General features: G+C 40.0%; 1 protein-coding gene across 1 annotated transcript in view; it reads left to right on the top strand.

The window, feature by feature from the left end:
• Positions 1 to 18,299, top strand: part of LOC149143685 (uncharacterized) — a 38,595-nt gene extending 20,296 nt beyond the window's left edge. The window contains exons 2-6 of the mRNA XM_089446864.1: positions 15,926 to 16,176; positions 16,429 to 16,804; positions 16,944 to 17,075; positions 17,173 to 17,348; positions 17,709 to 18,299. Of these exons, the coding sequence (XP_089302990.1) occupies positions 15,926 to 16,176; positions 16,429 to 16,804; positions 16,944 to 17,075; positions 17,173 to 17,348; positions 17,709 to 17,832 (1,059 nt within the window). The 3' untranslated portion in view covers positions 17,833 to 18,299. The remainder of the gene's footprint in view (positions 1 to 15,925; positions 16,177 to 16,428; positions 16,805 to 16,943; positions 17,076 to 17,172; positions 17,349 to 17,708) is intronic.
• The last annotated feature ends 2,212 nt before the right edge of the window (positions 18,300 to 20,511 follow it).

Below are 20,511 nucleotides of genomic sequence, written 5' to 3'. Positions count from 1 at the left end.
ACTAGTATGGTCTGTTGTGAGGCTGTTTGGTTGAGGAAGCTCTTTAGTGAGCTATTTGAGCACGTGCTGGATACCACCGTGATCTTCTGTGACAACTAGAGTGGGATTCGCCTTTTAGAGAATCCCGTGTTCCACGACCGCTCCAAGCACATTGATATCCGAATATGGTACAACGGGGAGCAATAAGGCTCCAACACATCATGATTGATGAGCAGGTCACAGATATCCTCATGAAGCCCTTAGGGAAGGTCAAATTCTTAGGCTTTCGAGAGAGACTTGGAGTTGTGGAAAGACCCTCCCATGAGTGTCTCGCTTGAGTTGGACATTGAGCTCTGGGAGCTTTTGGGTGCTTGGGGTACTTGAATGTTAAAATTGGCAACTAGGGCAAAACTTCATGTGGGTCATCTTATTCATGGCTGATAGTATTTTTATTAGATTCCTCTCGTTGAGAGGTGTAGGATTGATATAAAGATCATCCGATTCTGATAAGTATTCATGGAGATATAAATTTATTTTGATTATGGAATTATTATCAAGCCGACCTACAACTCATGTAGGCTCAGAAACCCAATAGTCACATCTATTCAAACACCAACATTGTGTATAAATACAGGAGAACTTTTCCTCATTTGGACTCACTCATCTCATCACATCTCTCTCTCTCTACTGCGCAGAAAAGAGTCTCTTCTCTACTGCGCAGAAAAGGGTCTCTCCCTCACACATTTGAAGTCGAAAGCTGCTAAAACTGAAGCTGCAACTGTAGAAGTAAATATTGACTTGCGTGGACTAGAAGATCTTCTCATCTGAACTGTGCTGTAGGTTCATCTAAGCCTGCTCTGAAAGCCACAACTTTTGGTGGTGTAATCAAGTTAATCCGACAGACGATTTGCAAGATATCGACTGCCCTAGTTTGAAGCCGGAAGTTGCTGAAACTAAAGCTGCAACTGCAGAAGTAAAGTTTCATTTGCGTGAACTAGAAGATCTCCTCATCTGAACTGCGCTGTAGGTTCATCTGAACCTCCTTTGGAAGCCGCAACTTTTGGTGGTGGAATCAAGCCGATCTGACGATTGGTTTGTGAGATATTGTTTGCCTTAGTTTGATGATGAAGCCACTAATGCTGATGCTATTGATCTAGGGTTTGCTATTGCTGATATGAATCAGATTTATTGTACTATTTCTCTCTGTTGAATTATTGAAGATAAAAGAAGATTTGATCAAAGGGTTTCCCCACACATTGTGGGGTTTGTCCCTGGCTAGCCGCCACATCTTGTGTCTCTTGTCTTGGCTTGTTTTCTGTCGATCGTTTAATGTTCTATCTGCACTTTACCTTATGTACATGTGATTGCTAATCTATGGAATATAATAAGAAAAAGAAGTAAACTGTTATAAGCATAGAACATACCATAACTTAACATGGTATCAAAGCTGAGGTGAAGAAAAAGCCCAAGCAAGAGCAAGAGCAAATCACCGAAGAGGAGATTGGCAAAGCTATCCTAAAAGAACGATGGGGTCCTCAACACTCTTTCCTGCCGAATACAAGCTCCGTGAGAAAGCTTACTATCATGGATGGAAGATGTCTATCGATCTAACCCTTGAGGATCAAGGAGTGTTGGATCATGTGAGAGGCAATATTGTTGAACGTCCATCAAATGCACTTCCTGCTGTGAGGAACAAATGGAAGAATAGAGAAATTAAAGTGAAGAAGATCATCCGGGACTCTATCGACAGGCGCTCGGTGGCCTACATCTCTGAACTAGACACCTCCAAGGAAATCTACGATAGACTGGTGAGTTTATTTAAATTCAATGATGCAAATCAAGTTTTGTTTCTTAGAAATAAGCTGAGGGAAATCAAGAAGGGTAAAGATGAGAGTATGCAAGCATACTTCTTAAGAATCACCAAGATCAAGAACGATCTCCTATCTATTGGGGAGACTATTACTGACAGAGAAATGGCACTCACAACTCTTGGAGGATTACCATCCGAATGGTATGTGTTCAGGACTACTCTTCTGAACAATAATGTAATTCTTGGTTTCGAGGAATTAATGGCTAGATGCATTCAAGAAGAAACAAGGGTAGAAGAGCAAGAAATTCCCTTGCCTAAAGGTCCTCCTGCTGCTTTTTCTTCTCATGCTAAGAAAAGAAATAATTCTGGGTCTAAATCGAAAAGAAAGGCTGGACCTAAGGGTGGAAGAAAAGGACAATGTTTCATTTGCAATAAAGCAGGTCACTATGCAAGGGAATGTCCAGATAGAAAGGACTCTCACCGTGACGATGATCAAAATCCCTCTCATGGTAATCGAAGGAATGGAAAATTCAACAGCAAAGGTAAAAGGAATGCTGGAAATCAATGAAGAGGGCAACCATTCAAGAAGGCTAGAAATTCCAGGTATGAGTCTAACACTGTTGATAATAAGCAGGTTGAATATTATCTACCAGCTGCTCTATCTACCTCCGCTCCTTCGGACTCAATGGGAATTTGGCTTATTGATAGTGGTGCCTCAAGACACTTCACTGGTTACAAAGAAGTACTCCATAATCTGGTAGAGAAAGAAACTAACCTGGAAATTGTCCTTGGAGATGACATGAAATACCCCGTGAAAGGTGTAGGCAATGTTTCTCTCAAATTGAATCAAGGTAATACGATTCACTTACAAGATGTATTATATGTACTTGATCTCAAAAAGAACCTGGTATCCATCTCGGCAATGGAAGACAAAGGCTACAAGGTAACCTTCAGCGATGGCAAGGTACGTATATGGAAAAATAATGTTAAAGATGCTTTCACTCTTGGGTTTCGAGTTGATTCTTTATATCAGGTCGGTGGAAGTCCGCTAGGTGTCATGTCTTGTGACACAACTCTTCAGTCCGAACTTTGGCATCAGAGGTTTGCCCACCTTCATTACAAAGCTCTACCCGATGTAAGACAGATGGTAACAGGGATGCCCAAATTCCAAGTAGAGAAAGAAGGTGTATGTTTGGGATGTGCCGAAGGAAAGCTCAAAAGGGGACCATTCCCTTCAAGTCAAAGCAAGACCTCCGGATATTACAACTAGTTCACTCAGACATATCTGGTATGATGCCTGTGAACTCCTTGGGAGGATATTCATATTATCTTACTTTTACAGATGCCTATTCTCGAAAGACCTGGATATACTTCTTGAAAAAGAAGGATGAAGTGTTCTCTTGGTTTCAATACCTAATCGAGAATCAAACCGAAAAGAAGATCAAAATCTTAAGAACTGATAATGGGACTGAATATGAATCTAATGAGTTCCATGATTTTTGTAAAGAGGCTGGCATCAAGAGGGAGACTACTACACCATATACGCCTGAACAGAATGGTGTGGCGGAAAGGAAGAACCGCACAATTATGGAAGCTGTCCGGGCCATGCTACATGAACAAAGACTTCCGAAGTTTCTATGGGCTGAAGCTGCAAACACTGCGTATATGTACAAAATCGATGCCTTCATCAAGCATTGGGTTCCAAGACTCTTGAAGAAAAGTTCACCAGTAAGAAACTTGATGTTTCTCATTTTAGAATTCTTGGAAGCCCTGTATATTTTCATGTGCCGAAAGAGAAAAGAAATAAATTGGGTGCATCTGGAAAGAAGGGAATTTTCGTGGGCTATGGTGAAAATACTAAAGGTTATAGAATCTATGTAGCCGGCCAAAGGGAAGTCGTAATTAGTCATGGTGTCACCTTTGACGAAGATATGGCTCTTAGCAAGGTGAACAATCTTCCGACTTTGAGGAGCTCTCAAGAAGCCGACACCAGGGAATCGAAAGAAAAGGATGATGAATCAATGCCTGATGTAGAAGAACCCATAGATCCGATTGATCCTCCTCCACATGAGCCTTCCTCTTCTAGGAAGAGGCCTTCATGGCTTAGGGGGCTACTTGATGACGCTGAAGGACATGCTGCACCTTGAGGAACCTTTCGTGAAAGTAAGAAACCTAATAGGTATCAGGGATACCTGACCATCATGAGCACGATCATACAAAATGAGCCTTCATCATTCTCAGATGCTGTCAAGCATCAAGTATGGAAGGATGCTATGACCGAAGAATATGAGTCTATCATGAAAAATGATGTCTGGGAAGTAGTTCCCAGATCCCAGGACAAGACAATTGTTACTTCCAAATGGCTGTACAAGATAAAGCATGCAGCAGATGTAGAAGAACCCATGGATCCGATTGATCCTCCTCCACATGAGCCTTCCTCTTCTAGGAAGAGGCCTTCATGGCTTAGGGGGCTACTTGATGATGCTGAAGGACATGCTGCACTTTGAGGAACCTTTCGTGAAAGTAAGAAACCTAATAGGTATCAGGGATACTTGACCATCATGAGCACGATCATACAAAATGAGCCTTCATCATTCTCAGATGCCGTCAAGCATCAAGTATGGAAGGATGCTATGACCGAAGAATATGAGTCTATCATGAAAAATGATGTCTGGGAAGTAGTTCCCAAACCCCAGGACAAGACAATTGTTACTTCCAAATGGCTTTACAAGATAAAGCATGCAGTAGATGGAAGTACGGAAAAGTATAAGGCTTGTTTTGTTCCTCGTGGTTTCTCCGAAGGAAGGTATAGACTATGATGAGATATTTGCACCTGTTGCCAGATATACGACCATCCGCTCGATCATAGCCCTTGTCGCTTCACAAGGATGGAACCTACATCAGATGGATGTCAAGATTGCGTTCTTGTATGGTTCGATCAAAGAAGAGGTCTACGTAGAGCAACCTGAAGGATTTGAAATTTATGATCGAAAATCTCATGTATGCAGGTTGAAGAAGGCTCTCTATGGGTTGAAGCAAGCACCCTGAGCATGGTATGAGAGGATCGATAGCTATTTGATGACGCTGGGATTCACTAGGAGTGAAGCCGATCTTAACCTTTACTTTAAGGTTGAAGATGATAAACCTCTCATATTGGTGTTGTATGTGGATGACCTCTTTCTAACAGGTGCAGACCCTCTCATTCTCAAATGTAAGAGGGAGTTGGCTTCTGAATTTGAAATGAAGGACCTAGGACAGATGCACTATTTCCTAGGACTTGAAGTGTGGCAGAAGCCAGGAGAAACTTTCCTATCTCGAGGAAAATGTGTGGTGAAGATATTGGAAAGATTCGGTATGGTGGACTGCAAGCCTGTAACTACCCCGATGGAGCTTGACTTCAAGAAGTTAAGTGGTAGTGTTGCTGGACCTGTTTGACGAAATGCTAACGAGTATCGGCAACTCATCGGAGCATTAATGTTCTTAGTGAACTCCCGTCCGAATATATGCTTCGCAGTCAACATGTTGAGTCAACATATGGTTGAACCCCACCACATACATTGGATTGGTGCCAAGAATCTGTTGAGATATCTTCGTGGCACTATCACTTATGGGTTAAGATACACTGTCGGAGATGTGAGACTATTTGGATACACAGATGCTGACTGGGCAGGCAATGTGGAGGACCATAAGAGCACTTCCGGGTGTTGTTTCTCCTTGGGATTTGCTTCAATATCCTGGATGAGCAGGAAGCAGAAGTCGGTGGCCTTGAGCACCGCCGAAGCAGAGTATATTGCTGCCAGCATGGCCTCCTGTGAGGCAATTTGGTTGCGAAAACTCTTCAGTGAGCTGTTTGGATTTACATTGGATACCACCGTGATCCTTTGTGACAACCAGAGTGGGATTCGTTTGTCAGAGAATCCTGTATTTCATGATCGCTCCAAGCATATTGATATCAGATACCACTATATTCGAGATATGGTGCAGCGGGGAGCTATAAGGCTCCAACATATCGGTACAGATGAACAGGTCGCCGACATTCTAACAAAACCCCTTGGGAAAGTAAAATTTCTGACTTTCCGAGAACAACTTGGAGTTGTTCAAAGACCCTCTGATGAGGGTCATGTATGATGCATTGAGCTTTGGGAGCTCTAGGGGGGTGCGGGGTGCTTCTTGGAGCAGCATATGACCACAGGATGATTCACTATCCCCTAGTGGTATACATGTACACCCCGTGGCGACATTGTAGCAGGATTGATGTGTTCTCCTGTGAGGCCTGGATTGATGTGTTCTCCATGGCGGCTTGGATTGATGTGTTCTCCATGGCGATTGTAGCAGGATTGATGTGTTCTCCTGTGAGGACAAGATTGATTAGTTCTCCTGTCGAGGGATCCTACCCATGCAGTTTGGGACTCATGGGAAGTACCTCTCATGTGATCAATGAGCAGGGAAATGAAGTTAGGGACCATAGTAGTACCGATGGACGCATCGTTATATCTACCGTACTCCGTACGCTAGGATGACCTCCATTGATCTAGGATCAATGATACTGGTCTGGGACCAGTGGTAGGAGTTGTACCATACTATGACACTGACTTTGAGTCGGTTGAGACTGGTCTGGGACCAGTGGTACATACCCTGAGACTAACTTTGTGTCAGTGCAATACTGGTCTGGGACCAGTGAGAGTGGTACATACTATGATGCTGACTTCGGGTCGGTTGGGACTGGTTTGGGACTAGTGGTACACTCTCTGAGACTGCGATACTGGTCTGGGACCAGTGGTAGGAGTGGTACTTACTATGAAGCTGACTTCGAGTTAGTTGAGACTGGTCCGGGACCAGTGGTATGCACTCTGAGACTGACTTTGAGTGGGTGGAGGATGATACTGGTCTGGGACCAGTGGAGTTGTACTCACTATGACGCTGACTTCGGGTTGGTTGAGACTGGTCTGGGACTAGTGGTACATACTCTGAGATTGACTTTGAGTCAGTATGATACATCCTCGATAATTTCTTCTTCTTCATAATTCGGACAAAATCAGAGTAGAACATAACAATGCAAGAGCAAAGAAGAACAGAGCAGAACAATACAGATCAGTACAGCGTAGAACAAGACAAAGCAAAACAGGCAGAATAGAGCAGAGCAGGGCAAGGGACATGCTGTACAGGGTAGTGCATTTGATGGATGAATAGTAACGACCGGTAGATAGATTGCAGATGAAGTTCTCCCTAGTTGAGAGGGAGTGTTAAAATTGGCAACTAGGGCAAAACTTTGTGGGTCATCTTATTCATGGTTGATAATATTTTTATTAGATTCCTCTCGTCGAGAGGTGTAGGATTGATATAAAGATTATCTGATTCCGATAAGTATTCATGGAGATGAATTTATTTTGATTATGGAATTATTATCAAGCCGACCTACAACTCATGTAGGCTCAGAAGCTCAACAGTCGCATCTATTCAAACACCAACATTGTGTATAAATACAGGAGAACTTTTTCTCGTTTGGACTCACTCATCTCATCACATCTCTCTCTCTCTACTGCGCAGAAAATAGTCTCTTCTCTATTGCGCAGAAAATGGTCTCTCCCTCACACATGTGAAGCCGGAAGCTACTGAAACTGAAGCTGCAACTGCAGAAGTAAATATTGACCTGCGTGGACTAGAAGATCTCCTCACCTGAACTGTGCTGTAGGTTCATTTGAACCTCCTTTGAAAGCCGCAACTTTTGGTGGTGGAATCAAGTCAATCCGACGGATGATTTGCAAGATATCGACTGCCCTAGTTTGAAGCCGGAAGCTGCCGAAACTAAAGCTGCAACTGCAGAAGTAAAGTTTGACCTGCGTGGACTAGAAGATCTCCTCATCTGAACTGCGCTGTAGGTTCATCTGAACCTCCTCTGGAAGCCGCAACTTTTGGTGGTGGAATCAAGCCGATCCGACGGTCGGTTTGTGAGATATTGTCTGCCTTAGTTTGATGATGAAGCCGCTAATGCTGATGCTGCTGATCTAGGGTTTGCTACTGCTGATATGAATCAGATTTATTATACTATTTCTCTCTGCTGAATTATTGAAGATAAAAGAAGATTTGATCAAAGGGTTTCCCCACACATTGTGGGGTTTGTCCCTGGCTAGCCGCCACATCTTGTGTCTCTTGTCTTGGCTTGTTTTCTGTAGATCCTTTAATGTTCTATCTGCATTTTACTTTATGTACATGTGATTGCTAATCTATGGAATAGAACATACCATAACTTAACATTGAAGCTATGAGCGACCATAGGGTGAGTGGTTCACGTTCCCTTACGATTGACATATGCATAGGATGAGTGGTTCACCTTCTTCTATGGCATATGAGCAGGATGAGTGGTTCACCTTCTCCTGCGAATGCCCCAACATACATCCTACCCATGTAGTCCGGGACTCATGGGAAGTATCTCTCATTTGGCCAATGAGTTGGGAAAAGTGGACAAGGACCATAACACTGCCGATGGACGCATCCTGTACTCCCATACTCCCTATGTCTAGGATGCATGATGTTCAACAACTTGATCTGGGATCAAGTCTAATTGAGGTTCTACCTTTGCACTGTCTTTTTTCAGTGGAGAGTGGTAAGATCTTGTGACTCACTCTCGATCGATTCTTCTTCACTATTCATACGAGTGTTCAGCAGAGCACAGATGAGATGAGATACAAAGATGGTACATGACAACAAGATGGCATGATGATCGATGATGATGGATGGATTTGTAGGTGGAATTCTCCCTAGTTGAGAGGGAGTGTTAAAATTGGCAACTAGGGCCAAATTCCACCTTGGGACAACTCATTTGGTGGAGATGATGATTGCATTAAATTCTTTTTTTCGAGAGGACCAAAATTGGCATAAAGATCATCCAATTTGGACAAGTAGAAGTGTGTTTTTGAATTTATGCCTACACATGTGCAAATTGTTTAGGTCAGCGACATCATCATGTAGGCTCATGAAGCCCAATGGACGTGTCTCTTCACCCTCAACGACTTGTATAAATACAAGTGACCTCTCGCCTCATTTGGCATCATCATCACTCACACATTCTTCTCTCTCCTTCTCTCATTGATTCGTATAGCTATTGGGCATTCTCTTTCTTTCACACATGTGGCAAAGGAGGATGAATTTCAAACAGATTACAGGGCTAAATTTTCAAAACTGTTCAAGGTTTGACCAATGTTGACTAGGCACTTTGACTCATCCTTTTTCGTTTTTGGCAAGCTGTACTCTTTGGCACAGGCCGAGAATTTATGGGCACTTTGACCGTAGGGTTGACTGCAAGGTTGACTGTAGAGTTGACCATGTTTGACTGCAGTTTTTATCACTGTTTTGATCTAACTTTGACCACCTTATCAGGCCGAGTTTGACTGGGTATGACCGAGCTATAAAGAGGAAGATTTGTTGTTGCGTTGACCATCTTTGACTTTCTGGTTGCGATTGAATTCCACTGCAGTTGACTGCAAATTTGACAACACTGTTTTCACTGTGATTTGGCAAGTCAACTTTGAATTTTTGTACTCTCTCTCTTTGTTGAACATTTAAAATAATAATAAGAAGAATTGATCAAAGGGTTTTCCCCACTTTGGGGTTTTTCCCTTGCATTCGCCAAATCTAGTGTCCTCTTGTCTGGGCTTGTCTTTTTTATTTTGTTTCATGTTCTATCTACTTTTACTGTCAATGTGATTAATGGTTAATGTTATTGCTATTGGAAAACTAAATTGGAAATTGTCATTGGGTTGCTAAAGGAACGTTGAAGTAATAGACCATACCATTGTTAACCTAAATTAATACCCTGCCATATCAACAATGGACGACATGAGAGAGCCTTTGAGAGGCTGGATTTGGACACAATTTCTTTTATTGGAAAGCAAGATAATTTGGCATAGTTGATATATTTTTTCTGGGCATCACTACCATTTATCTTTTTATTGTGACGATATTGCAACCACAAGTTTGTGTTTGTTGGCCTTGGGCGTCTTTCCTCAATGTTAGAAACATTGTACTTCTTGGGCATTCAAATTAAAAACAATGGTAACTTGCAAATGGTGTTTTTTTGTAAGTTTACCAGTGAAATTGCATTGTAAATGGGTGCATTTTCGGTAGAAACCGATACCCTTCTTGAGTTCCGTGCATGAAGGATCATTGTTTTTTGATCTTCATCCATGTGAATACTTTATAAACATATTCATCCTCTCATTTTGTATGGGATAAGAGGGGATTGACAATGAGGCTTCTTGTTTTTTGAAGCCCTATCAATCAAGCATGTACAAGCGAGCTTGAGTAACAGTGATATCATCTTCTCACCTTGTATCTGATAGGGGGAATTGATGATCAACTACAAGTTTTGAAGAGCCTAAGCCACAGCTAGATCAACACCAAAAGCATAGCCCTTGTACCAGTATCAAAGTTGCAGTCGGAGTCAAAGTTATAAGCGTGATTCAGTTTACGGTCATCTTCAAACCGGAATTGGGAGCACTTCCTCTAGTAGAAGACTTTAGCTTCTAGCCAGATTTGGAATTGTTCCAAGAACTGCACTAAGCGTTTTAGAGTTGGTGGTCAAATTTAAACCACCGTTGGTTGAGACTTCAATGGTCTCCCTTTTCAGAAAAATAGGGAGCACTTCCACTAGCAAAAGGCTTCAGCTTCTAGCTAGATTCGGAAGAGTTCCAAGAACTGCATCAAGCATTCCAGGTTGAGACCTCAATGGTTTCCCTTTTCAAAGCATTAGGAAACACTTCCTCTAGTAGAAGACTTCAACTTCTAGCTAGATTTGGAGGAGTTCTAGGAACTGTACTAGGCGTTCCAGTGTTGGTGGTCATCCTTAAACCACACCAGTTGAGACCTCAAGTTCTCCCACCTTTTGGGTTTGTGGTCTTCCTTAAAAACCACCTTTTCAGAGAGCACATTCAGCCATTGACTGCCACTTTTGTATTACAACTCTCTTCTTGGACTCATATATACCCCTTTGGATTAAGGGGGGGAATGTTGGACATCTAATCCACCAAGGGTTTTGGGTGTTGAATGTGAACAATCAATGTAGTCCAAGAGACCTTGGAAGATGAATCCAATGGTCACATAATGTATTTATATACAATATCTTTCTGAATAATAGAGCATTTTACGCATATCATTCATATTTAGTTGCACATTCCAATAATGTGCTATGCTATACTTATTCCAATTTTCCTTAAAGAAGTGAAACACAAATTGAAAATGAACTAATGAGTAGGAAAGGGTATACCAAGAAGGTAATCCCTAGCAGGGAGAATGACACTACACTCTAGGTAGAAGTAGATGTAGAGGTAAAAGAAAGAACATCCTTGTCACATTAACTAACTGTGAAAGCACTAATACAAAGCCTGATAATCTGTCCATTGGGGAGTGCCTTGGACTTAGGGAAGTTGGAACATCTCTTGGTAGTCTTGGGAGGGGGCAAAGGAATGATTAGCTGCAACTCTCCTAACATCCAAAGCCAAAGAGAAGAATCTATCAAGGGGATGTGACTAATTGATTTGGAAGGGACATGTCCTTGCACTAGAACGAACTAAAGTGGGTATGTCCCAGCGATCTTGTGTGAGTGAGCTATCCCCTAATAAACCAGGAAGGATTGATGAACTAATGTCCTTTGTATCCTGAACTGGTGAATTTGCACGCCACTTAATGCCTCTATTCTTTGAGATGGATTGTAAGAAGTGACCAAGTTGGTGGAATTGAGCCTGGACCTGTCCCACTAGGTCTATTGTTAATGAATAATCATCCCCAAATATAGAGAGCTAAACACCTCTGAGTTGGATAATGAAGAAAGGTAGAAATGGATTCTCTTGGAGCTTGGTATAAATAATGATATTTTCCTTGGATCTCATAATATATGTTTCATTGGTTTCAAGGCTAATAATATATGGGCATAGTAAATGCATGTAATTTATTAGTAGTACATTTGTACTACTTCCCTTGAACTGTTGTTTGTAAGCTCAAAATTCAATGCCCAACTAGCCAAACAAATAGGAAAATTTTACTATGAAACTATTAGTGTGTTTGGCTTGCTTAGGGGAGATTTTAGTAGTGTTGCAAACATCGCGATTTTTACGAGCCGATCCATAAAAATCGTGGGGTTGGAAAACAATGCGGTTTTAAAGGCTAAATTCGGTTTTTTTGGCTCATTTTGCAGATAGAGGGCAAGAGTGAGAGCTAAGGAGGAAGATAACTCATCTACAATAGCAAGAGAGTAGAAAAGTGGAGGAATTTAGCATTCAAAGCAAAAAAAATTCAAGTTTGGACCAAGTTTTTTTAGCAGAGCATGGTTTTCAGGTATGGGCATCAAATTTGACCATTTTTGTGTTTTTTCTTTTCTTGTTTTTCTGCGGATTTCTATCACCCATTTATTTTCCATGATTTTTGTTTGGATTTGAGTGTGTTTTTTTGTCATTTTTATTGCATTTAGTGGAGAGGGTTTTTTTTGGTCAAAAATGTAAAAACTTGATTTTCAGTTTTATTTGTTTAATTTCTTCTTGTGCCTTAGTTCTTTTCCATTATTTTTGCTTGGGTTTGAATGTGTATTTTTTTCCATTATTGTTGCATTGAGTTGAGGGTTTTTTTTTGTAAAAAATTAAAAATGTTGTATGTAAATTTTAATTTCATTTGTTTAACTTACAATTCTTTTTGAGCTCTAGGTTCAAACTTCAAATTTCAACTTACATTAAAACTCAAGAGTTCAACAAAGTTACAAACATGCCAAGGAAATTGGACCTTTTGTGGGAATTTGGTGAACCTGATGGGGGGTTTGACAAATCAAATTTGAGTTGCTAGTTATGTGGGCAACATATGACAAGGGGGGAGTATATAGATTGAAGTTCCACTTTGCACAAATTCTTGAACACGAGGTAGGGCCTTGCTCAAATATAAATCCAAAATTCATTCGAAGATCCCTCATATCATTGGAAGGAATAGAAACAACCAAACTTACCAAGGCAACTCTAAAGAGTCAAATAGTAGAGGTGGAGTGTCAGGATTGGGAGGTGAAAGTGAGAGTGGTACTAGTTCTTCTTCACCATCAGCATCTACACCCACCCCCATAACTGCTCATCATTTTTTGTTCCTAGAACCACACCTAGTGCACAACCATGTATCTCTTAGATTTTATGCTTCTGTGATTCATGATATAATGTTCATATTTTCCGGAGAAATCACATAGAGAACAAATGGTCGATGCGTTTCGAACCTAGATCTAGGTTCATCACCAAGACCCTTTGTTCTTTATGTGATTTCTCCGGAAAATATGAACATTAAACCATGTATCTCGTTAGTTATTTAAAAAGGGGAGAAGGAAGAAGCTGACATGTTGTTGGGAAAGTTTCTACTTTGGAGTGATATTTCTTTTAGTGTTGCCAGGAACAATCCCTTTTTCTAGCTTGCAGTTGATGTTATTGCTATTGTTGGCCCCAAAGTCCCTTCATATGATGGCTTTAGAGGGTGCATTCTTCAAAATGAAAAGGTTGACTGCACTAAGAAATTGGAGAAGTTTAGGGGATCATGGACACACACAGTATGCACTGTGATGTCAAATGGTTGGACCGATCAAAAGGGTAGAAGCTTTATTAACTTCTTGGTTAATTGTCCCAAGGGGACAATGTTTATGAAATCTGTTGATGTATCTGCACATATAAAAAATGCACGGTTATTATGTGATTTGTTGGACATTTTCATTTAGGAGGTGGGTCCACAACATGTTGTCCAAGTCATAACAGACAATGTTGCAAATTATGTTGCTGTTGGCAAGATGCTTATGGAGAGGCGTCCTAACTTATTTGGATATCTTGTGCTGCACACTACATTGATTTGATGTTGGAGGACATACGAAAAATTCTTTTTGTCAAGGACAAGGTTGAATCATCAAAAAACATTACAAAATTTATATATAATCATGCATCTGTGCTTCATTTGATGAGAACATTCACCAACAACAAGGAGTTGGTGCGCCTTGCCATTACATGGTTTGCCACCAGTTTCATATCTCTTCAATCCCTTCTGAATTCTATGTGAGATGTGAAGAGAATGTTTCTTTCAGAGGAGTGGCGTGCTTTGTCATATAGATGCAAACCAGAGGGAGAGGCCATATGCAGGTTAGTTTCATACCGGGAAAGCTTCTGGGCCGCAATAGGCTTCTTGTATGAGGCCATGGATATGGCCAAAGAATCCATTCAAAGCTACTATGATGATAAGGGGGATGAGGGGTTTGAGAAGCAACAACTCCTATGGGAAGTGATTTATGAGCAATGGAACTATACACTCCATCGTCCCATTCATGCTGCAAGAATCTACCTGAATCCCACATTTTTTTATTCCTGTGGTTTCTTATTTGATGTTGAAGTCATGGATGGATTCTTCACTTGTGTCCAGAGGATTGTGCCATCTCCAACAGAACGTGTAGAAATCTCCAAAGAAATGGAGATATACAAGATGATAGGTGGCACATTTAGCTTCTACATGGCTGTTGTGGATAGAAAGACTAAAATGCAGGTAAGCTTTAGTTTGTTTCAAATTTCATTCTCTTCAAGTTCATACTTTGCTTCAACTTTCAAATTTCATTTTTTGTTTTGTTTATCTTATTGGTTGTAGATGTATGGTGGAGAAGCTATGGTGGCAGAGTACCCAATCTCCAAAGGCTTGCCATTCGAGTTCTCAACCAAACATGTAACTCCTCGGGATGCGAGCGCAATTGGAGTGTATTTGAAAAAATACATACCAAGAAGCGCAACAAGGTTAAAATATTCCAAATTTCTAATTAATTTTTTGAATTCATTAAATAATAATTTTTATAATTATTGATTTATTATTTATAATTTATTAATTTATGACCTTTGTAAAGATTGGAGTCCCAACGACTTAATGACATGGTCTACGTCTACTACAATCTTTGATTGTGGGTGAGGCAACTTGAGAGGATACTTGATGTGGAGGCCATCTCATTGGATAGGATTGACACCACTAATGCGTGGAGGGTTGAGGCCGAGAGGCCTATCATGGAGTCGACCCTTGATTGGTTGGAGCAAGAGGTAGTGGAGGGGGTAGAGGTGGAGGAGGAGGAGAAGCAACAGGAGGAGGAGGAGCAACAGGAGGAGAAGCTGACACCACCTACCCCTGTCACCGGTAGAAGACATTGTCTACCTCCTATAGCTCCTAGTTCTTCAGCTTCTAGAGCACAACAGAGTCCACTGCCAACCCCAATGCCTTCTTCATCTAGAGGGAAAGCTGTTACATTGTCTCACAAGAGGGGCCGAAGAAATCAATAGTATTAGTTATTTGGTTCATTTCATTGTAGATGACATTATGACTCATGATATGAGATACATTATTATATTTTTTGTTGATATTTTGAGGCTGGGTTGGGACTCAGGACTTAGCATTCAGGAAATGATTCACTGTTATGTGTGATGTAGCACTAGACATGATATTACACATTTTATTATATTAGTTCTCTTTTCATATTTATGTGTCAATGCATTCATTTTATGTAGCATTCAGGAAATGATTCACTGTTATGTGATGTAGCACTAGACATGATATTACACATCTTATATATTAGTTCTCTTTTCATATTTATGTGTCAATGCATTCATTTTATGTTGTGGATGCTTTAGATGTTACAAAAATTGAAAAAAATGAATATTTTTGTGTTTGCTGATTTTTATCAAAATTTTCCCAATTTTTAAGATTTTTCCGATTTCGGACCCTCGCCGATTTAATCTTGATCGTAATGTTTGCAACACTGTATCATACCTGACAACTGTTATTGTTTGGCTGCACTGATGTACTAGACATATGTTTATGTTATTTTGATAACTGTATTATAGATAATTGAAAAATTGCAATGTAGGCATGTTTTTTTCTCTGTAATTTAGAGTGAGTTGGAGCCTTTATTTCTATAAACCTCAAACTGTGACAGACAAGAGTACCACATCTCCATAGCTTGTTCTTGATGCTCAAGTAACTGTAATAATGTTATAATATGCATGACTTAAATGCCTTTTTCTTTAAGAATCGTTCTGTTTCCATTATGAAATTAATGATTTGGTAGTTGAAAACTATTAACACCAAATTTGGGATCATGTATGATAGGTGACCCATTCAGTGCTTGGAATGGAGACGCTACGCCATTTTCTTTTCAGTGTTTGTGGCATCAAAGCTGATTGGAAACTCGAGGATGTGCTAGAAGAGCAAATTCAAACAGTGAGAGGAATGGTTGGACCAGTGGATCATGCCATCTGTGCATTGTCAGGTGGTGTGGACTCCACAGTTGCAGCGACTCTTGTACACAGAGCACTTGGAGACAGGCTTCACTGTGTTTTTGTGGACAATGGACTTTTGAGGTGAGCTGAAAAGCACAGTGCAATGTATATCTGTTCTAGAAGATTATGCTTTACGGTGAAATGAGATTATTATTCAGTAGAATTTGAGGAAAAGCATTAAAGCATGTTATGCATAGCTGTTGTGCAAAATGATTGTATAACGTAAAACCGATTGCAAGCCAATAGAAATTAGTATGAATGGTTTTCATTTGACATATTGGATAGGAGTATGCGATTCCTGTTATTTGATGACATTTAGTTGGATTCTGTCAGGTACAAGGAGAGAGAGCGTGTAATGGCCACATTTAAAAGTGATCTACAGTTGCCTGTGACTTGTATTGATGCAACAGAACGTTTTCTTAATAAACTCAAAGGAGTAACAGACCCTGAAAGAAAACGGAAAATTATTGGAGGGGAATTCATCCACATTTTTGATGAATTCTCTTTAGATTTGGAAAAAAAACTGGGAAGGAAGCCAATGTTCTTGGTCCAGGGTACTCTGTATCCTGATGTAATTGAGTCGTGTCCACCACCTGGGAGTGGGAGAAATCACTCTCACACAATCAAGAGCCATCATAATGTTGGGGGGCTTCCAGAGGAAATGAATCTGAAACTTATTGAGCCTCTTAAGTGGCTTTTCAAAGATGAGGTCTATCTCATTTAAATCTTTTCTTTAAGGTTTACTTTAATTAGATACTCTGTGATGATATGGTTGTTTTTTTGTGAAATTCTCTCAGGACTGATTTTAGTACTGGTAATCTCGGATCTATGTTTATAAATATTAACAGGTACGAAAGCTAGGAGCAATTTTGAGTGTTCCTCAAGGGTTTCTTAAGAGGCATCCATTCCCTGGTCCTGGCTTAGCTGTACGTATTTTGGGTGATGTCACTGAAGGAAATGCCTTGGATACCATACGCCTGGTATATACATGTGATATGCGTGCAATATGGGTTCACTCTTATTGGATTGTATAAGAGTGGTCCAAGTTTCTCATCATATGTTTGCATCTTTTGACAGGTTGATGAGATCTTTATCAATTCAATCAAGGATGCTGGACTATATGATTCAATTTGGCAAGCTTTCGCAGTTTTTTTGCCAGTAAAGACTGTTGGTGTGCAAGGTGATAAGAGGACTCACTCACATGCAGTTGCATTGAGAGCAATCACTAGTGAGGATGGAATGACTGCAGACTGGTGCGTTTTTTGTTGTATCATATCCCTTGGTTGTGCTTGTCATTTTTCTCATTTTCTTGGAGAGTCAAATGTAGAATTACCTACATTTGAGCCTAGAGATGTCTTCTCTTACCTAGAATTACCTACATTTGAGCCTAGAGATATCTTCTCTTACCTAGAATTACCTACATTTGAGCCTAGATGCCAATTTTGCTATAACTTTCTTTCTAAGATATTTTAGAGTCTTCTAATAAGATCGCAAAACATGTTCCACAACCAAAAAACTGAGACATTAGTTTACTTCTGTTGTGCGTTCTCAATTCATTTGTCACATTGTGTATGCTTATTATAATAAATTGTACATGGTTGTTTTGGCTACAGGTATCAATTTGATCCCAAGTTCCTTGCAGAGGTTTCTGCGAAGATTTGCAACAGTGTTCGTGGAGTAAATAGAATAGTTTATGACATAACCTCAAAACCTCCATCAACTGTAGAGTGGGAGTGATGTGCATAGTACATAAATTGCATGATTTTGTATTATTTATTTGTGGTGAACCACAATTAAATAATACTATTTCCTGGATATCTTCCTGGGAAAGGAATTTTTTAGGGAAACTTTTGTAAAAATGTCGGCGTCTGAGTTTTCTACTGCTCCATTGTCAATACGTAGTAATGTATGGATTTTTCAAGGCTTTATTTAGTTTCAAAGTTTGTGCTTTATAAGAGAAATGAGCATACTAATGATCTAATTTTTTAACTTTATATCATTAGATTTTCACCAGAAAATTTTGAAGCTTTATGACTTTTTTTATTAAGTACAAAATGCTACACGATATATTTTAAAAGAGTGACCTTCAAAGGTCATCTAGTTGCCACATTTATAATCTATCATGCTTTTCAGAACTAGCATAATGATAAGATTATAACTTACAGATAATGTGAAATAACAGGTATGCATTCTTTTAAAGCTTATAGTTATCTTTCAAATGAAGAAGGCTAAACATTCTATGTTTTTGACTTTTGACGGTTAGCTAGGCAATTTTTGTCAAAATTGTAATTTTTATCAAATGAATTGGTGAAATTTTTATTTTTAATGTAGAAATGGATTCAACAGCCTTGAATACCCCTACTACAACAGGACTGTGCAATGTTAACATCTGATATATGCAATTCCATCCATCCAAAATGATTTCTTACTGTATTTCAAGTAAGAAATGCTGGTTTTCTATCTTCTGTTATTTTAAGCAGTTGGAAAAAAGCAAATTTTGTAAAATGTTTAGACTATGGTGTTTTAAACCAGTTCCTGTGATTGCCTCTCCTAGGTAGAGACTTTGCTTTCTGTGCACATTCTCTCTGTTTTGCAAAGCTTTTCTACTTTTTCAGGGGAAAGGCTAATTTTTTAATTTTGAAGTTAAAATTGTAAAGTGAACAAATTGTTTTAAAACTATGAAATTTTAGATCGGGATGGGTTATGCTATTCTTGTACTTTTTCTCATAACCCTTTTTTTGGTTTTAGAGCTCTTGTTAGAATAATCAGATCTGGTGCATCTGCTAGTGCTATAAACTGTCTGGTTTTCCTAGCAACAAATTTGTTTCTGGTAGTGCCACAAACTGTCAAGTTTTCCTAACAACAAATTTGTTTGTCATCAAGTTGTACCCTCAGGTAGTAGGTATTTGTTGCTTTTACTGATACTTATGCTGTGTTCTTTGAATAGTTGGGATTGGCTTTGTCGTTGACATTTGGATGTTGGGATTTGGATGTGCCAGCGTTTTTTCACACTACAATTGTCTAGTGTCGTGATGTTGTTTACTGGCATATTTGGTTGGGCAGTCTATTTGATTGCTATGCTTCTGGTTGAATGGTTTCGCCAATAGGCATCTTTTTAGGAGGTTCTTTGTGACGACACCATAGTGATTCGTCGTCCTCCAGTTGTTGTAGTGAGTGCCTTACACGTGTCTATTCCGAGCTAGGGTTTGGCATTTCCTTCCTGCTGCTGTTCTGATAAAGTTTTTTTTTTCCTCGGCTTGGCTGTACATGTTTTTGTATATATAAGCAAGTACTTCATCTACAAGTGGATCCAGAACACTCTTTTTCACTCCTGGAATCCATGGAATCGACCAGATCAGTGAAGATGGTAATCATGGTGGAGGATTGACCAGATCAGTGAAGATGGTAATCGTGGCAGAGAATTTAGGCATCAGGTTTAGTTTCGAGGGCTGGTGGAGGATTGAACAGATCAGTGAAGATGGTAATCATGGCAGAGAATTTTAGGCATCAGGTTTAGTTTCGAGGGCCGAGGATGGTATGGAAAATTTTAGGCATCCCGTTTAGTTTTGAGGGTCGAAGATGGTGTAGAGAGGTCCTTACCATTTACCGTTTCTGGTAATGGGTTCACAAAACAAACTTTTCAGGGAACAGCGTACTCATTGATTGAGACATGAAGGCGTCTTCCTCCCCATGGGACTGGGAGAATATAATGCTATTTCCTAATAGAGGAACTGGCATTGAAAAGAGGGCTCAATGGGAAAATGAAACAGGAGGTGGTGGGGATACTCTGATGGATGACGGTTCAGTCCATAATGGATATTTGTATTTTCCTGGCTGTGGCTCTCTCAAAGGTTGAGCCAGATCTCTATGAAATCAAGACGGGGTCCATGGAGTCCAGTGATATGAAGGGCAGGAATGTTGATTTCTTGGACTTGAGAAGCCAAGTAGGATCTAGAACAGATGAGTCAGAAAGAGAAAAGTCATATCACTGGACGAAGGATGTGGAACTTAATGGCGATAAGCATTGTTGTGGCACCAAGGAACATCAACAACCACAGATGTGTTCCAAAGATTCTAAATTCATGCAGAGGACAAGGATATCGAAAACACGGAGGAAAACAATTCTGCAGTAGCAATCCCAGTTTCTGCATGCTTTGGAGAATCTCATATAGGTTTGAAGCTTGGCAAGAGGACTTATTTTGAAGAATCTCTGGAGGGTGTCAATTAAGAGCAATGTCTATAACACTGAAGCTTAGGACCCAAACCTAACTCCATGCTTATCAGATTGCATACAACGTGGAAGCTGGAACTACCCTCGTCCTCCAATGTTGCTGCTCTTCATCTGATTATTATCATCATCATCATCATCAACAACAACCCTCTCTGTCATGCCTGCAATAATGGATTTTTATGCAG

The sequence above is a fragment of the Pinus tabuliformis genome, chromosome X (assembly GCF_031772625.1).
Source record: "Pinus tabuliformis cultivar Carrire ecotype Pingquan chromosome X, CPIR1, whole genome shotgun sequence".
Taxonomy (NCBI): Eukaryota; Viridiplantae; Streptophyta; class Pinopsida; order Pinales; family Pinaceae; genus Pinus; species Pinus tabuliformis.
Note: the sequence above shows the minus strand (reverse complement) of the source record. Positions and strands in the feature narration are given on the sequence as shown.